At 48.7% G+C, this 16,603-nt stretch overlaps 8 protein-coding genes across 8 annotated transcripts; 6 read left to right on the forward strand and 2 right to left on the reverse strand.

The window, feature by feature from the left end:
• Nucleotides 1-109: 109 nt before the first annotated feature.
• EI90DRAFT_2968790 (chromatin remodelling complex Rsc7/Swp82 subunit-domain-containing protein) lies at nt 110-1,667 on the forward strand (the record flags this gene model as incomplete). Its single annotated transcript, XM_039055632.1, has 4 exons — nt 110-382; nt 431-730; nt 757-1,476; nt 1,531-1,667. The coding sequence occupies exons 1-4, from the start codon at nt 310-312 to the stop codon at nt 1,665-1,667; spliced, it is 1,230 nt and encodes a 409-aa protein (XP_038919712.1). The 5' UTR covers nt 110-309.
• A 664-nt stretch (nt 1,668-2,331) lies between these two features.
• On the forward strand, nt 2,332-4,127 carry EI90DRAFT_105538 (RNA polymerase Rpc34 subunit-domain-containing protein). Its single transcript, XM_039051440.1, has 7 exons — nt 2,332-2,455; nt 2,515-2,598; nt 2,676-2,722; nt 2,787-2,851; nt 2,914-3,170; nt 3,226-3,604; nt 3,662-4,127. The coding sequence occupies exons 1-7, from the start codon at nt 2,402-2,404 to the stop codon at nt 4,015-4,017; spliced, it is 1,242 nt and encodes a 413-aa protein (XP_038919713.1). The 5' UTR covers nt 2,332-2,401; the 3' UTR covers nt 4,018-4,127.
• A 182-nt stretch (nt 4,128-4,309) lies between these two features.
• EI90DRAFT_3144631 (MoaB/Mog domain-containing protein) lies at nt 4,310-6,729 on the forward strand (the record flags this gene model as incomplete). The annotated part of the gene is made up of 7 exons (XM_039065172.1): nt 4,310-4,404; nt 4,511-4,630; nt 4,719-4,795; nt 4,883-5,082; nt 5,198-5,337; nt 5,546-5,702; nt 6,697-6,729. The coding sequence occupies 7 exons, from the start codon at nt 4,310-4,312 to the stop codon at nt 6,727-6,729; spliced, it is 822 nt and encodes a 273-aa protein (XP_038919714.1).
• Nucleotides 6,730-7,196: 467 nt separating this feature from the next.
• EI90DRAFT_3044705 (uncharacterized protein) lies at nt 7,197-8,782 on the reverse strand. The gene is made up of 5 exons (XM_039059353.1): nt 8,607-8,782; nt 8,448-8,504; nt 8,324-8,348; nt 7,816-8,234; nt 7,197-7,761 (listed from the first exon to the last, which is right to left on the reverse strand). Exons 1-5 carry the CDS (start codon nt 8,772-8,774, stop codon nt 7,660-7,662), a joined length of 771 nt encoding a protein of 256 aa, XP_038919715.1. The 5' UTR covers nt 8,775-8,782; the 3' UTR covers nt 7,197-7,659.
• Nucleotides 8,783-8,819: 37 nt separating this feature from the next.
• Nucleotides 8,820-11,137, forward strand: EI90DRAFT_106857 (uncharacterized protein). Its single transcript, XM_039051459.1, has 3 exons — nt 8,820-10,061; nt 10,221-10,306; nt 10,417-11,137. The coding sequence occupies exons 1-3, from the start codon at nt 9,195-9,197 to the stop codon at nt 10,892-10,894; spliced, it is 1,431 nt and encodes a 476-aa protein (XP_038919716.1). The 5' UTR covers nt 8,820-9,194; the 3' UTR covers nt 10,895-11,137.
• Nucleotides 11,138-11,156: 19 nt separating this feature from the next.
• On the forward strand, nt 11,157-12,299 carry EI90DRAFT_107251 (uncharacterized protein). Its single transcript, XM_039051462.1, has 2 exons — nt 11,157-12,209; nt 12,292-12,299. Exon 1 carries the CDS (start codon nt 11,292-11,294, stop codon nt 12,171-12,173), a length of 882 nt encoding a protein of 293 aa, XP_038919717.1. The 5' UTR covers nt 11,157-11,291; the 3' UTR covers nt 12,174-12,209; nt 12,292-12,299.
• EI90DRAFT_106347 (uncharacterized protein) lies at nt 12,199-13,150 on the forward strand. Its single transcript, XM_039051454.1, has 4 exons — nt 12,199-12,209; nt 12,292-12,505; nt 12,565-12,690; nt 12,750-13,150. The coding sequence occupies exons 2-4, from the start codon at nt 12,383-12,385 to the stop codon at nt 12,969-12,971; spliced, it is 471 nt and encodes a 156-aa protein (XP_038919718.1). The 5' UTR covers nt 12,199-12,209; nt 12,292-12,382; the 3' UTR covers nt 12,972-13,150.
• A 698-nt stretch (nt 13,151-13,848) lies between these two features.
• Nucleotides 13,849-16,597, reverse strand: EI90DRAFT_106225 (epsilon DNA polymerase). The gene is made up of 13 exons (XM_039051452.1): nt 16,523-16,597; nt 16,327-16,468; nt 16,071-16,260; nt 15,871-16,018; nt 15,687-15,821; nt 15,512-15,636; nt 15,403-15,460; nt 15,119-15,338; nt 14,741-15,048; nt 14,570-14,680; nt 14,379-14,512; nt 14,225-14,326; nt 13,849-14,138 (listed from the first exon to the last, which is right to left on the reverse strand). Exons 1-12 carry the CDS (start codon nt 16,547-16,549, stop codon nt 14,299-14,301), a joined length of 1,626 nt encoding a protein of 541 aa, XP_038919719.1. The 5' UTR covers nt 16,550-16,597; the 3' UTR covers nt 13,849-14,138; nt 14,225-14,298.
• Between the last annotated feature and the right edge of the window lie 6 nt (nt 16,598-16,603).

Genomic DNA, 16,603 nt, shown 5'->3' on the forward strand with positions numbered 1-16,603 from the left:
ATCGAGAGGAAGAGGACGTGGTAGAGGGCGTGGCAGAGGCAGAGGGCGTGGGAGGATTGGCCCTCCTTCTGGTCTTACTGTTGTTTTGAAAAACACACGCCCAACAACCAAAGCTGCCGATGATGACGATCCGGATCCAGACGTTGGTGAGGACAGTGCTGCAGGAGATGATGATGGTGAGTCAGAGAAACTTTGCTTACTTGCTTCTACGTTTCTTCTTCTTATGGCTCCTCAGTGCCCAATTTTCCCGTCGGAACATCATACCGAAAGGTCAAGGGAAAATACTACATTTTCGAGGAGGATGAATTAATGACAGAAGATGACCCCAAAGGAGATACAAAAATTGATAAATTGGGGAATCTTTTAGGAGGCATGCTCCTTTGTCTCCTTACCTGCCCCAGCCATTCGCTAACTTAGTTCCGAACCCCAGGTCGCATTTTCAAAGCACCAGCATTCAAGAGCCCATGGCGGTCAAATCCCGAGAAACAGTACATGCTGTCTATCGACGCTGCCCGAACTTCTGGCTTCCGGGATTCATTGTACTACTTCAGACGGAATCCGACTGTTGTAAAACTCACCCTCTCCCAAGCCGAAAAAGAGCATCTCATTTCTCTTGGACGTTTGTCCAACAACCTCAAGTCCAGAAGTGTCACTATGATAGCTGTGCGAAGTGCATTCAAAGTGCATGGATCAAAAATGATTAAGGGCGAGTATGTATCCCTTACCTGCGGTAAATCCACTCATGATATCATACAGATGGACGCTGGGTTACTGACGACTACTACGAGGATGCTGCACGAGAGGACTGCACTGCCAAAGGCATCACTCCCGGGGATCCGGTTGGCGACCTGCCAGACCCTAACCTTTACCCAATGGGCGACATCAACCAACCTATTCGCACACATGCACAACAGTTCGCACAAGGTGCAGCGAATGCCAACACTCAAAACGCGTACGGCTCAACTGGTGTATATCGCACTGGTGGCCCGACAACACACTTCGGAGGGGCTGGTCTTGGACCTTTTGATGATCGATATTATTTGAGCCTCTCCGCTAACACGAGTATGGTGGGGGCGTCCACTTCGGGGCTGGGTACGACTGGGGGCGCCGCCAGGAGATCCACTCTCCTGCGTGAAGGAGTGGGTGAGGAGAACTGGATTTGGAAGGTGGCACTTATGGTACACGAGTCCAATGATCAATACGGCGCTCTTCGACGTTCGCGTCTTCGGGGGGCTGCCCTGAGTTTAGATCCTCCACCCCAGAGGGAAGATTCCTTTGGCGAAGCACAGCTTGCGGTCGTGGACGGTGGATTGGAGGAGACAATTCAAGCAGCTCGGGAGATTGATCATTTTGGGGAAACTGAAATGGTGGATGCTGATCCACAGATCGTTCAACATCTTGCGAGGAAACGTCAACGACTTGACGGGGAGAACGTTGGGCTTGGGATGTACGAGCCTCATACCGACATGTTCCTATGTGAGTTCGTTTCTTGTGTGTTTGAATCCCAGTCAGTTAAAAGCTCCCACTCAGACCGTGCAGATACGCAGCCCACAAAAGCTCGAATGGAGCAAGTAATAGGGGAACCATCAATATTAGGTGGAAGGCGTGTTGGTGGGCTTGCATGGGGAGTACTGAAAGTTGATGCAGTGATGGAAACTCCGACGTGATTCAGTACCTCACACTTGGACGTCGAGCAGTATCAGTAACTTTATTCCGTGATTAACTTATCAATCTTCGACCAAATAATGAAATATGCATGCATGTAAATGATGCAATTATCATAGCATAGATGCACACGAAAAAAATTACACAAGAACCGTCATCCTAAAACAGCCGCTCGCGAGAGAAACGAAAGGACTGGCTGTTCGACATGGAGCTTCGATGGCACACGGCAACGAATACATCGTCGCTTATGAGGTTCGGGCCAATTACGCATAAGCAAGTGGATGGACATGTTCACATTAGCGATGTGGTCATTGCAGGTGCTGGCTGGAACGAGGCTCTTCACGTTCTCGGATGGCAATTACTCTAAAGGCGGTTTAAGCATGTACGTCCTGTCCAAAGAAGCGGGCACACTCACTGGAACGAGCGCGCATCTTTCTTCTCTTACGGCGGAGCCTGCGAGATCTCTTTTTCTACGGAGGGAACGATTTGGTCTTAGATTAAGCAGAGAGTGAATGCACTTCGTCATACCTTCCACTTATCACGCATCTAGAAGAATGGAATATGTTAAGCTGCCGGGCTAAAGGAATGTCTGAAAGACTTACTGTCACTGGGGGTTCACAATGGATGCAGTAATCAGGAGCTAAAACCGGAAGCAAATTTGCTAGTTCTTATAGTCAAGTCTGGTGAAAATACGGAGTTTGCCATCCCAAAACATAATCGGCGCCTAAATTCCCTGATGTCGGATCTGCCCAAACGGATATGGCAAGCGTGCCTAAGAGCTGAGGATAGGGTGAGCAACACAACGCTTTAATGACGTTCGTAACATGCTAATCTTGTGGGGGTCGTCAGACACTTTCAACTAGGGACTTGCTCTCGCAAGTCAGTGAGAGTGAGGCACAATGTCTCCGTGCTATCAATGATCTCCTCTCAAAAGTAAGTTGGTAGAGATCCACGCAATTCATGGGTACTTATCAACAGGACAGAACTTGCTCGTTGTGGTGATGATGGAGGATGGTGAACCTGGGTATCGAGGAGTTGACCGGGCCACCGCTACAGCGTTCGTGTGTAGGCGCCTTTTCCACCAGGTTCATCAGTAACCGGGCACCACGTTGTTTTAACAGGAAAGCCAATATGCATCCTGATGAGTATCTCGTCTATTCGGCAATCGAGGCTCAAGGGAACATCGGTAAAGCCTCAGTCTTTTTTTTTACACGCCAGAGTAAATAACCGACCTTAGTTCCCGAAAAGGTGCATGGATAAGATATCTCAAAGCCAGGACAGGTTTAGCCGCCGTTGTCATCAATCGATGGCTAAAGAAGCTGGAGCAGAGTCAGCTCATTAAGCGTGTAACGAACGTGCAATACCCAACGCGCAAGACGTATATGTTGAAAGGTATCGAGCCTGCGATCGAGCTTACTGGCGGCCCATGGTACACTGATAATGCGTGGGACACTGCATATGTGGAGAACAATATGAAAGCCATACTTATGCACATCCAGGATCTAGTAAGTTCATGCTTACTCTGACGATTCTGTCTTTAACGATTGCACAACGTTACAGAGCCTTCCTCCACCAACCGAGGAATGCTCGAACATGATTTATCCGACAAGAATGTCAAAATCAATTTACCCAACTGCAGCTCAAATTACTCGGTGGCTAAAAAATGCCAAAATATCCGACACGGAACTCAGACAGGAACATGTTAAGATGCTTCTTGATGCGTTGGTGTATTCGGGGGAAATAGAGGCACTCCCGGCCCTTGGTACACATGGTTCATTTGAAGACGATGACGACCCTGAGTATGGCATGGATCTCTCGGATATGGAAAGCGGGTCGCCTTCTAAACGCAGAACGTCCGGTAAACGGAAAAGTCGTAAGGATTCCCTGGATTCTGATGAGGACGAAATAATGTCGAACAGGATGAAACGCCAGAAAATAGGTAACTAGATTGAGTTGTTTATCGCTCTCAAGGAGGCTTATGAGATCCGTCCTGTAGGAAAAGCCAAGCTTGAGGAGCACTCAGAAGAGGAAGAGGGACTTGGCGACGATGAACCCAAGACGAAAAAATCGGGCGATGAAGATGAAGAGTTTGACTGGAGTTTTGCAGATGTTTCGATCCCCAGTGCAGCAGCGCTGCCACTGAATGCATCCAACTCGGGTGTCGTTTACAGGGCCGTTCGTCGCAATACCACTATCGGAATTGGATGGACCCAGACTCCATGTGGGACGTGTCCTCATTTCGACTTTTGTGATGAGAGGGAGAAAGGAGGTGGAGTTGACCCTGGAATGTGCAGCTATCTCGGGGAGTGGTTTGACTTGGACGAGAATAGGCTGATGCCAATCGATCCGTAATATTCAACATGCGATTCACCCAATTCCGAATGTTTATACTTATAATTCTGCCTAGTCAAAGTGTTTAGTACCTCAGTCTCCAGCTTTGTCGATTTGCCTCCAAGTCGAAGTTGGTGGCGCCAAAGTACGTTATTGATATATGTACTTACCCGAATTTGGCAATTTGTGATTGTTCTCCGTTTTTGAGCTCTTGACTAAAATTAGTAAACGGGAGCCCTCGATGCTCCCACCATCTGCAACTACACGGCTCCGTGCTCTTCGATCCCAACTGTCACCAATAAGAAAGACTATTATGTCCGCCCCTGCAACGAGGTTCGCAGTGTCACCATTCCCAGAAAGGACTCCTCAATCTCGAACGATTCGTACCGCAGCATGTTTAATTATTGGGTAAATGGCTTGATTGTTGTACTTGGCTTGACAATTGGTGGGGCCTGCAGCGCTGACTATGATTTTGGGGATATACCCGACGGGATCTTTGGTGCTCGTCAACTAGAGACGAAATTTTGAATGGAAAGACTCAAGATACAAACTCACACTATTTCGCCAAATTTTGTTTTGGCCTTGGGATCGATCTGAAGCGTATCGAGGTCATAGCTGATGACGAAAAAGAGATGTTCGTATATTACTGCAGTTACAACGAGGCCACGCGACCGGCCTCTAGGCTTTCGCGTTAGAGACTGACCCCCGCTCATAACCTTCAGCATCGAAGCAAGTCGGCGGCTTGTGTCCCAATTCGACTTGGTCGTCACGTCTGGAGGCATCGGGCCAACGCATGATGGTATGAGTGTAATATTGGCTCTTCAGTACCCCCTTGTTGCTCTAAAACTATGACTTTTCCACTCATGGCTGCCCTTGGGACATTAAGACATCACCTATGAATCATTGGCCAAAGCCTTTGGACAGGAATTGAAGTATCACGAAGAAACTCAGCATCGAATGGGGGAGATGAGCAAACATCGATCGGATCTCGATAACCAAACCGAAGCGCAGAATATAGCTCGATTGCGAATGACTCTCTTCCCTGCTGACGCTGAAGTGTTATTCGTTGCTGAAGATTTATGGGTGGTAAGTCTATCCTCGTGCATGCCAAAAATGAGATTCAAGACAATGTGCATGGTTGAACTTACGTCTTAATAATTCCACTCCAATCCCCCTCCCCCCCCACCGGGCATATACTCAGCCAGTCGTACGTCTAGAGAAGAAGCTCTGCATATTACCTGGCGTTCCTAGCATCTTCAAACGATTGCTCGAAGGACTCAAACCGTATGCTCTCTTACCTGACTCTGCTGATAAACTCTTCCGACTGCTTGTTCGCACGGAGTAAGTGTGTTTGTGGTTATTCTACCGTTATTTTTCCTTTATTCGGTGGCCGTCCCAACACATCGCCGCAAGGAACGCGCCGCCGCAGACACTAGTGTACTGGCGGTTAAGGCGATTTGTTGAGGAAGAGTCACACCGCTATGTGATCCTTGGACCCTTGTTGGAGCCCGCGCGCTGATGGGTGATTTTGATTCCTATTTTGAAATAGGATGGCTGAATCTCTTATCGCACCGTTCTTAACGGACTTGTCGATTCGTGTTAAGCCAGAAGGGATTCGAATTGGTTCATACCCTGAGTTTCGGAAGAACGTTACAGTCTCCCTCGTGGGGAAGGATGTTGAAAGGCTTAGGAGACTCGGAGAGGAGGTGAGTATCTCTCTAGCTCTGTCTCCGCCAACTTGGTTCTCGGACCACGTCTGACTTGTGTGTTTGTCTCGCAAATTTAACTCCTTCCCTCTCGCCATTTGGCTGGGCGATTTCCCTTCCTTGAACAGGTCGCCACAGAATTAAAAGGCGTTATCATTCAGTCTGAGGATTCCGAGGATTAACAATTGGATCTGGGTTGACAACTGCCTGGTCTATGTAAGTGTTGTCACAACCGCTTGGTATTCAGTAAACCGTTTAAATAAACCTGTACATTGAGTTCCTGACCGCCAAATCTTCTCTAGTAGATCAATGCATCCGCGGGGGGAACGGCACAACAAGTCTGCAGCACTGTTTACAAGTTGCCTTATGTATGCTAGTTGTTGTTGAGCCGCAACCGCCGCCAACACGACAATCTGTCTCCGCCATGTTTTCTTCATTGAGGCTTTTCGATGGTGGCGTCGTTCTTCAACCGGGTTGATCTGGCTGTGGGCCCTGACTGGTTGTGGATACTGAGGTACTTCTGTCGCCTGATCAGCTTGGAAGTTCTTTGCCGCCCCCATAAGTGTGTGATACAATGATTGTCATATTGTGATCATCGCGAAGTGCTCGCGCTAGCTAACCTTTGTTCTCGTTTTACGGTCCGTATGCCGTTGTGTGATGGTGATGATGAGAGGAAGAAGGGTTGCACAACCTCTCTTGGCAAGGGTTGGGCTTTTCGTCTAGATAAAGTACCGTGGAAATCATCCCACACAGACACATATTCAAACTGTTTCTTCTGTAACGGGAGTCGATGATCATCGGTTGTGGCAATCTCTCCTAATGTAGAAAAAGAAAAAGCTTACTGGTGACCGAGGAATTAAGACCCTAGCTAAGCCCTTAATACCAAGAGCCAGTCGAGATGAACCCAGTGTTCATTGACAAGCCAGCCAAACTGACAAGACACATAGAAGTGATGGAATCGTTGCATGCACGATGCGATGCATGCATAGCCGAGCAAGAAATGCATAGAAATGGTCATCTGCCCTGATCAGAGATCGTTGAATTACCTCAGCATAGATCTTCTTAACGTTGCTTTCTCAGCTGTTACCGCTTAGCTATAGTCCTCATTGATAACGCCTGCAATGGAGGCTTACGACGATTGGGCATCGATGAGAGAGCCAGAGAGCATGCGCACATTGTGCCACCCGATATAATGTTCCTGAGGTGACTCCTCCTTGCTCCTACAGGGCGCGTGAGAAATGCCGCTTTGAAAAAGACCGTTCCTCGTCCGGCTGAATTACGTTGAAGCCCGTGCGTCGAAATCAATTCACGTCAAAAATGATACCATATATGTAATACCGCGGCTTTATCCAGCAAGTCGGTCGTGACCCGGCAAGGGCCGCTGCTGAGTCATCCAAACCGCTGCTTCGCCAAGTTCTTCAGCATCTCCATCGTCTGCTTATCCTTCTCACGTATCGCATTCCGACGTTCTTCAGAAGTCCCACCACCACCACCACCACTTCCACTTCCTCCCCTACGTTCATCCTGTGTGGCTTGCCATCTTGCTTCGGCGCGGGCACGAGCTGCGTCCCTTCTTGCGATCCTGTAAGTCCAAGATCAGAGAGTGCAAAGTGGGTCAACTGAATGAGCCGATCAGGGGGGGAGGGGGTTCGATAGTTTGAGGAGGCTTTTTTGTGATGATATCGAGTCACCATAAGGGGGAGGCGATATAACTCAAAAAGTCAAACCTGACACGAGAACTGGGGCACTGTGCGAATCGGAGCGCAAAAGTCCGAACCCCCAAGTTGATGACAGGAGTCCAGTTATGGAAAATGACGTGATAAAAAGTGTGGAGGAGAGTAAAAAAGGCGTGCTTTGACAGCAACATGGGTCGCCACTACCACGAGGCGATAGCGGGTGTAGCCAAGGTAGGAATGGTGGATCGAAAGCAGGTAGACCCTAAGCGGAAACATCGTACTCACGCGGCTTTGAAACTGTCAGCACTACCACTACCCATGAGGACATCATCGCGCATATCAAACCCCGCACTGTCGTCGCCTCTTGCATCCCGAAAGGATCGGTCAGTTTCCCTCCTGGCTTTCTTGGCTTCCAATTGACCGTCCCGTCCTCGTAGTTCACCTTTAGCAGCACCTCCACCCATCAGCACAGCATCATCTAAACGCTCAGATTCTTCTTGACGGGCACGTTTTCGCGACATTTTGAAATGGAGTGTGGCAGACTCCGATTGCTCTTCAGCGAGGAGTTGGGCATCCGAACCTTGTGGCATGCTGGGGCCTATCAGCTTACGCCTGTTGGTGGAGATAGGAGAGCGAATTCCCGCGGTTGCATGCTCATGTGGAGTCATCGAAGATGAGGCAGGCTTGCCGAAGGAAGTTTTCCGAGAATTGGACGTATCCGAAGCAATCTGTTCACGAACATTTTCCAGGGCTTTTCGGTCAGCTTTGGAAGTTTTCGATGCGAAAGACCATCTGTAGGCGGTTTGAGAAGACGCTGGTGCAGGAGAGGCGCTGTTGTCGACCTGGTAGAGAGGTACTGAAAAATTCGGGGACGGGAATTAGATGTGTATGAATAGGCAACGTTGAAACCCAGTTCTTGGGTTCTCAGGAGTATTTCAGCCGTACGTTTAAGTTGGCCTCTGTTCCATCGCTAAAGAGGAGAAGTGGTTTGTAAGCACGCTATGACAATTTTTTTTTTCGACGGGAGGTTGTATTGCGAAAGGAAATGACTGGCCGGTTGGAAACGCACCTTGACAAACTTGGCAAAATAGTACCGGGCTTGGTCACCAGACAGCTCGTCAAAGTACTGGTCCGACATTTCCAGTTCCGGGATAGCCAAACACATCAAACAGGCATGACCATGAGTTGTGCCTTACGCGGGGGGTCAGAGAGGAATGCTTATCCTGACTTTATCCTTGTCCTGTCTGAGCCATAGACGAAAGTTGTCACTCTTGAGGAAATAATCATCTTCACTTATTTTCTCGATGCCATAGTCAGCTAGAACGATGTCACCCTGATGGTGATGGCGATGGTGCGATGAGGGTGAGCGAGATCGTGACCGACGGGCGCCAGGCATGAGGAGGGCAGTAATAAAAGGTGGCTGTGTTTGAGCACGGGCCGTTTGTATTTTTAGTTTCCGTATTAGGTTCGGTCTGTCTAAAGCGCCAACGGAATTAATATTCCTTTACCGCTGCGAATGGCAACCGCGACGAAGAAATCTAGGTTTAACGATTTTGACCAGATATGGATTCAAGATCACAGCGTCTCAATTCCTCCGCTTGCGCCTCGATTATCTACATGTTCCCTCCCCCAACACGAGGCAGCGAAGAATTGCACATTTGGACAAGAACCGATTACGGTTGTGACCTGAATTCTCCAAAAGATCTTGCCTTTTCCGTTCCCAACAGAGAACACCCGTAATCAACTTGCGAGCTTCCGATGAAGACATTCTATCTGCTGATCTAATTCTAAAATTCGATTTGTCTTCTTTTTTTTTATGTTGGTATCAGCCGTTAAGTTGAAAGCTCGGAGGCGAACCCCTTGCTTTCAACTCTGGGTTGTTTGTTCCTCCGTGTGCTTTCCTCGTTCAGCGATGCATCCTCTCCTTGTCCTTCAGCGTGCTGCCTCTGGTGTGCCCGACCCTGCTGATGATGGCAAGACCCGATGGAACGACGACGAGGCGCGAACCCATCCCTCAATCACCGCCATCGCTCCGCTAGACAACCCGAATGTCCCTCTTTGTCCTCACCTTCCAGCATCAACCGCAGATAGGGGATCCTCCTCATCAACTGAAACTGTCACAGTCCCTGAGGTTGATTCATCTCCACCCATGCTCTCAGCGATGGCCGCGGGAGATTCCACTGCCGCTTCTTCCACCACTGCGTCCCCGATCACTGCTTCCAGCCTGTGTGATGACGCATTGCCTGGTTCTGAGCAGCTACCCTTGCCTGCGCATATCTTCGAAGAAGCACTCAAACACATCCAATCCGCGTCGCTCGATATTTCAAACAGCATCGCCTCATCGCCCCAAACACCAACGACGCCACCGCCCTTGAATCATGTATCTGTAACTGATTTTCTTCTTGCTGGCTCCCCGTCGTCGCTCTCGGACTTGCAACAACACCTCGATCCATTGACAATCTCCAACCCAAAAGAGTCTCTTTCAATATTTCCGCCGTCGACTACTACTATTACGGAAGTGGAAGAAATTCAACAATCTCCGCCAACTGTATCCCCCACAGCATCTCCTTTATCTATCAATGCTTCTACCATTATTTATCATCAACTTGCACCTCCGGGTAAAAACGATCAAACGAAGCACGAATACAGCCGACCTCCTTGCGTTAGATGCAAAAAATCCAAGGTAAGTAAGCCTTCTCGAACCAAAAAAAAAAAATCCACCATTCCTTTTCATATTGCACTTCCTTTCCCTTTTACCCACTCCCTTCCCCCGCGCCATCTTGTTCAGCCGAACAGCGGTTGTCCCTGAATTCTAACCACTTGTTTCATGCGCTTCCGGTAGATCCACTGTACGTATTTACCTGGCACGACGAAATGCTTAAATTGCAAGCAAGGAAAGAGATGTTGCCTCCCCAGTGGCACACCTTAGTGCGTGTCCTCTCTCTCTCTTTTACTCTATAAAAAAACAACTTTACTCTCTGTCTAATCCCCGTCTCATAATACCTTTTTTTTTTCCTTCTTTCAACTACGCCTAATAGTACTCGATTACCCCCACCCGACCCCAACACGACTACGAACGCAGACGACGAAACGACACCACGGCTGATGGCCGTGATGACCAGCGATCAACTGTCCCCTTACCTCTCCGATGCTTCCACACTTGTTATGACTTCGCCACCCCAGCAACTTGCCAACCCTTCCTTAGCATACAACCAGATTTATCATCCACCATCGCAGCCCCCACCGCAACAATCTCAACCTCGACCCCCACATTCGCATTCACATTCACATCACCAGGTGGCGCATCCTCAACACCAGCCGCAGCAACAACAACAGCAACAACAGCAACAATTCGAAGAAGACCCCGAAGTCCAACGTATGATTAATGAGCAATACTTCCCTCCGACCTTGATTGTGCGAGGCATCGTTTCCCCTGAAGAAGTCCAGCAGCTTTTCTCCATGTGGGTATACCCGAATCATTACCCTTGCTTGACCATTACATTTGATATGAACTGACTTTGAACCATTGGATTGACTGTTGCATCACCCACGTTCACCTACTCCAATCATTTGAAATTCGGCATCCATTCATGTTCGGCACGCACTGAATATATGGATAATGGGTCAATTGGTCGCTCTCTAACCGTTCTTGGGATCTGGATTCTGGACCCCCAACCCCTCCTTCATCACTCGGCGGAATGGATCTAACCCCCTGGTTGTAGATTCTATACTCATTTGAATCCCCATGCGGAGATCTTGGATCCGGATTATCACACTATCCCTTTGGTACTCTCTAGGTTTCCTTTAGTGTTTACTATAGGTGTGTTTAGTTCTTTTTTTGTTTTTTGTTTTGAGTATCCTTTATGGATGAGACAGTTTTGCTCAATCAACAACTTCCCCTGCCCGCTTGCACATGCATGGCGGTGACCATTCGTCGGAAACAGTCTGCACGATTGCGTCACGCTTCCTAGGTTCACGTCCAGATCTCTATCCAGAGTCCCTCTCCATCACAAAAGAAGCGCTAGCTCTCGCGTGCTTCTCGACTGAGGATCCCATAACAGGAGCGAGATCCGGCCGAGACTCACCACTCGATGTATGTCTGGCGCTCATCTTGTGGGTGACATGGATGCAGCCCGTTCGGACCTCCTTGGAAGGTGTGACGAACACTGGCGCAGACAAACGATGGGTTTGGACGGGAATTGCCATGCGTCTCGCAGAGTCACACCATCTTTATCGACAACAGAAACTGAATGGCGCGGTTGATTCACAGGGTGAACTCGCTGAATGCAGCTCGGTGCTTAACATCTGTACGACAGTGGATAGGACGTTTATCATTTTACGACCATCATCGATTAAGGCTATCATTCCTGGTACGGATCCCTCCTCTGGGGCGCTTGGAAGTTCTGCTACCGCGGCTGCCAGTGCTGCGGTTGCCACTCCTAAAGGTAGTTCTTCCACGACCGCTCTCCAGACGACACTAAGTACAACGGTTCTGGCGCGTCGGACAGCTGCGGATCAAGACGTCGATCCGTCGTCTGATTTTCGACAACTTCAATCTCCTTCATCCCCCTTCGCTACCACTCACCCACAATACACCTCTCCGCTCAAACGAGCGAAACAACTTCAGTCCCAGATAGTTAATGTTATGACGGGCTTTTTGAGCGATGCGCTCGGACCGGCTGATAACGAGAAGAGTGCAGCCTCGTTTAGGGTGCATGTTGGAGCGGAAATGGTGGGAATAAGAATGGGCATCTCAAATTTGTTCAAAAGTGTGGCAGTATATTGGATCATTTAGAGGATGAAGTTAGTGGACTGAGATCTAGGGCTACCGGTGAGTGTTGGTGTGATTGCTTCTGCTGCAAGGATTGGTTCTGACAAATGTATTCTGATTGCTTTTTTTTTTTTTTGGGTAGGGCACGGAGGCCCTCAATTTACTTGAACAATATCCAGCTGGACGTATGGTATTATCGCCTCGTGCTATATACGTTCGAACTGCAGGCTGTGATGGAGGAGTCAAATTCGTCCTCATCACGTTCGGATAAGGCTGCCAAGGCGAAGCCTCGTCCTCGTACAAAGACGAGTCGGCCTTCGTATGCTTCGAAGAGTCGTGAAGTGCTCGTTCCAGTGGTGCGTCCCACTTTCCATCCAAGCGTTGGAGCTTGCATTTGACGCTGGAATGGTATCAGTGTATCTCGAGAGCCCAGGCCATGTTGCAATTCATCTGCGATAGTTTCCCACCCCGTGCAGCGATCGAGTTCTTACCTGAACGTATCTTGGGACAAACAACAGCCGCTGCATTGCTGATGATAGAAGTAGGCTTGTTCCTTTTCAAGTCGGTTTTCGGAATAATAAATGCCCCTCTTCTCCATAGATCCTCTACCATCCAACGCTCAGCTCGTACATTTGCGAGGACACAGCGATCTATACATCCACATTGAACAATTGGGCAAACGTAATGCAAATGGCTTCAGCTCAATATCCATTCGATCAAGCTCGCACGTGCAGTTCAGCGGTGTATTCACGTCTTGTACGTGAACAAGCGAACGTTCGATCCATCCTTTATTCCTCCGCGCTTCCTCTGGGCACATGGTAGTGGTGCATTGTCTGGCCTTTCGTTATCTCTCGCCCCTTCGCCGGTTGCTGATCCGACGTCCCCACCTCCGTTGGGAGGCGGACCTTCGCACGATGTCAACGGGTATCAGTATCCGCATACACTCATGGCGGAGAAAAACTTACCCGTACAACTCTTGGAATGTGCTTACTCGCCTCCTGTCTTGAGACTTCATTGAATGCTTGAAAGAACATCCCTTCCTTTTAATTTCCAATTTCCTCCCTCAACTTCCTTGCAGCTAGACTCTCCTCTCCTCTCTCTCTCTCATCCTCATGACCGCTCTTGCTCACTTGGCACCGCGCGATTGGTCATCATGGTTGACGTCGTATGATTGCGTCATATGCTGTGTATGGCAGCTTTTTCATTTCGGGTAGCAGATTTCATTTCATCCATTTTGCAACGCTTAGGTCGCTTGTTCGCCCCCAACCTCATTGAATATTGTCGATATTCGTATGTGCGCGTTGTGCCCTCGCAGCGAGACGGACATGCACACATGCACAACTGCCGTACATACGTATATATGTGAACATCTGTAATTCTCAGTTATCGTCGCTTGCGTTTTCTATTTCATAAAACATCAACCCCGCATCTGAAGTGTTGATTGAAATCCCATGGGGGTTCTGGTTCTTTTTGCATTGACCAATTCAGATAACGCTATTACATACTCACTACATTTCATCCTCAAGCACAAATCGGCGATTCGCTTCAACCATCACCGCGTGTTTACCACTAGGTAAACAGGTCGAACAGGTCGAACAGGTTCCAGTACATTACCTGATTCAAACAATAACCATGCCAAGTCCCTGGGCAATCGCCAAAGAAGGGGTAGTGGCTTTTACCCCTAAAATGTTATAGGCCCGATTGGCAAGCTGAATTGCACGCGAACAGGGATCCAATTGGGTAGTTCTATCAAGGAACGTTCTCATCGAGATACAGCGCGTTTTCTGATGCGGTACATTGGATACAGGCTAGACAACGCCGCCCAAGAGGCTAATAGTGGAGCCGTTTCAATGACGGGAAGGGATTACCGCGAGCAAATATATTGCTTTGCTCAGCGGTTGCGGTGAATGATTTGGCTTGGTCTACTCTCGGGGCGAACTCCGATAAAGGCTTCACATATTGGGGAAGGGGGAGGGGGCCGGTGACAACCTAATTGAGCGGCGTCTATCATGAGTTGACGTTGGACATCAACCATTCATGGTTGGCGATATATGGATGATGGAAGGAGAACGTACATGCAACATACAAAAGGAGGCAAAGTTGAAGATGAATGCTCCGAGGGATAATCTTGACATGAATCTTGAATGGGTTATTCAACATTTTCGGTGTCAATAGATCTAATCGAGATTTAGTCAAGTAATTTCGCCAACAGACTCAAAGAATACATACGAAGCCTCTGACCGCCCCGTAGCAGGAAAGTATATTGAGAACCCAAATTCATTCCCGACAAAATTACCGGGATTGAAGACGTGACAGCCTTCATAGGTAAGATCGTATCGTTCGTAACTGTCCGCTAGAATTACCTGTGAAGCCCGAAAGGAATGACTAAGGTCACTCCATAGAGTGCTGGAAGAACGAACCGCAGAAGGCATTGGGTACAAGCGTAGCGCATGGTCGAAATCCCACAGTATCGGCGAGACGGGAAATGGAAGAGGCGAAAGATTGCATTGGTCCACAATAGTTTGCACCAGCTTTCAAGAGTACGATAATCCGCGAATGATCCAGGGATGACTTATAGAGAACCCACTTACAAAACGCTTGAGGTCTGAGCCCTGGAGGTCTGGTTTCACACCAATCAAATTGCGCAGCATCTTCGCCATTAGATCTTCCCTAAAGATGACAACTTCTAGTCCGAAGAACTTGATCCGGGCAGGATTGCTCGGAAAGTGGGATTTAGGGACCCTGCTTCGTATACGCGAGGTGAAAGAGGATGGAAGTGGGCGGCGAGGAAGCGTCGAGGAACCCCATGGATCGAGTGGACCGGGCACGAACACAAAGTGTGAATTCCGAGATATCGCCGGAAACCCGGCAATGAGGTCCGCCAAACTGTCCAGATTGTCTGTCCGTTGGAAGGTGTGACTTGAAAACGTGTCCACGAAGCTTGGATGGTGTGAAAGAAAAAAAATCACCTTGATATTTCGCTAATCCATCGCCAGACGTCAAATCGAGTGAGCCGCTGGTGAAATTACCACATAGGATGAAGATGAGAGGGATGAAATCATTCTCAACACATCCTTCGAACACCTTGCTCAATCCTTCCAGAGTGCGACGGTGGTCGAGCCACAAGTCTGACATGACTAGAAAGGACAGTCTTGAATATTCCAACTCAAGACGTTCCTGATAGCTGGCCTGAGTCGGACAGTGGTTTGAACTCCTCACAAGCAGGCGGAAGAGGCGATATGTGCGTACATACATCTTCCAATACGGTGGTAGCCCCATTTCCAAGCATATCAATATGACCAAAAATCGACCTACTCTGCGCGTTAGTCACTAGCACCGTCAACCAAACACTCATCTCTTGCCTTGCTACTGCACGCCGTTCGCTAGGAGGATGTCCAATCGCAATCACAGCAAAACTTTCATTCGCAGTATAATCACCCTCTACAAGGACGAAGCACCCCTCTGTGAAGAAGCCCTCGCTTGGTGCCTAGTCCAATCGTTGATGTACTTGTCGTGTGTGTGTTGCTTTCTACTCACTGTGTCGGTGATGTCCAACATTACCTTCCCCTCCGTATCTTCCAGACAAAGCTTTCCAGCAGAGTCATGCGATAGCATACCGAACAGAAGGAACCGTTCCCCTATTCGCCCCAGTAGGTTTTTGGTTGATGTTATCTAGGGAATGGTCAGTGTCAAGATAATTTGCATCATTGCAAGCCCGCGCCTTGAGGTAGCTAGCTCTATCCCTTCCCGATATCGGAGGTGAAAAATTCTCGTTCCGAAGGACAAACTGTTTGATCAGATCGTGCCGACTTCGCATTAGTTGTGTCCTTGATTGAGCCGTACCGCCTACAGCAGATTTCCATGGCGTTCTTCAATTAAAGTCAATCGCACATGATTGAAGGGAGGAAGGGACCCACGCACCTCTCGAATGCCTTTCGGTCGGCAGAGTAGTACCAACTTGGCATGTCGAAGGCGTCAATTATAAATAGATGGTTCTCGGGGTCTAAGAGGTCCGCATCTAGTGGGTTAACGCTTGGTCCATCTTCTCCTGCCTCCCTCATGAGCTCGTACACCCTGACCAAGATGTCTCTCGTGACGATGGTGGTACAATCTGTGCAATAAATCCGAAAAGGTTGAGCGATAAACTTGGAGGACCAATGATGGGGTTAATGCATGCCTCCCTGTTTCTGGCATTCCTTTGCTATGGCTTCCAGCGCATCCTGGACTTGGTCGGGCGCTATCTCATGTTCACTGAGGACTTCTTCGAGAAACTCGACAGAATTCGGCTGAAGGGCAAACTGGTATTTTCGCGTAAAAACCTGTCCTAGACATGTAAGGACGCGTCGCGATGAACTGAAAAAACGCGTCCTAACCTTGTTGATCAACGCTTTGTAGCTCATTTTTTTTGATCTAGGCGCTGAGAGTTGCGTGCGAGGCTTGCCTTTTTAAGGCGA

Source organism: Cantharellus anzutake, assembly GCF_015039405.1.
Source record: "Cantharellus anzutake strain C23 chromosome Unknown EI90scaffold_10, whole genome shotgun sequence".
Lineage (NCBI taxonomy): Eukaryota > Fungi > Basidiomycota > Agaricomycetes > Cantharellales > Hydnaceae > Cantharellus > Cantharellus anzutake.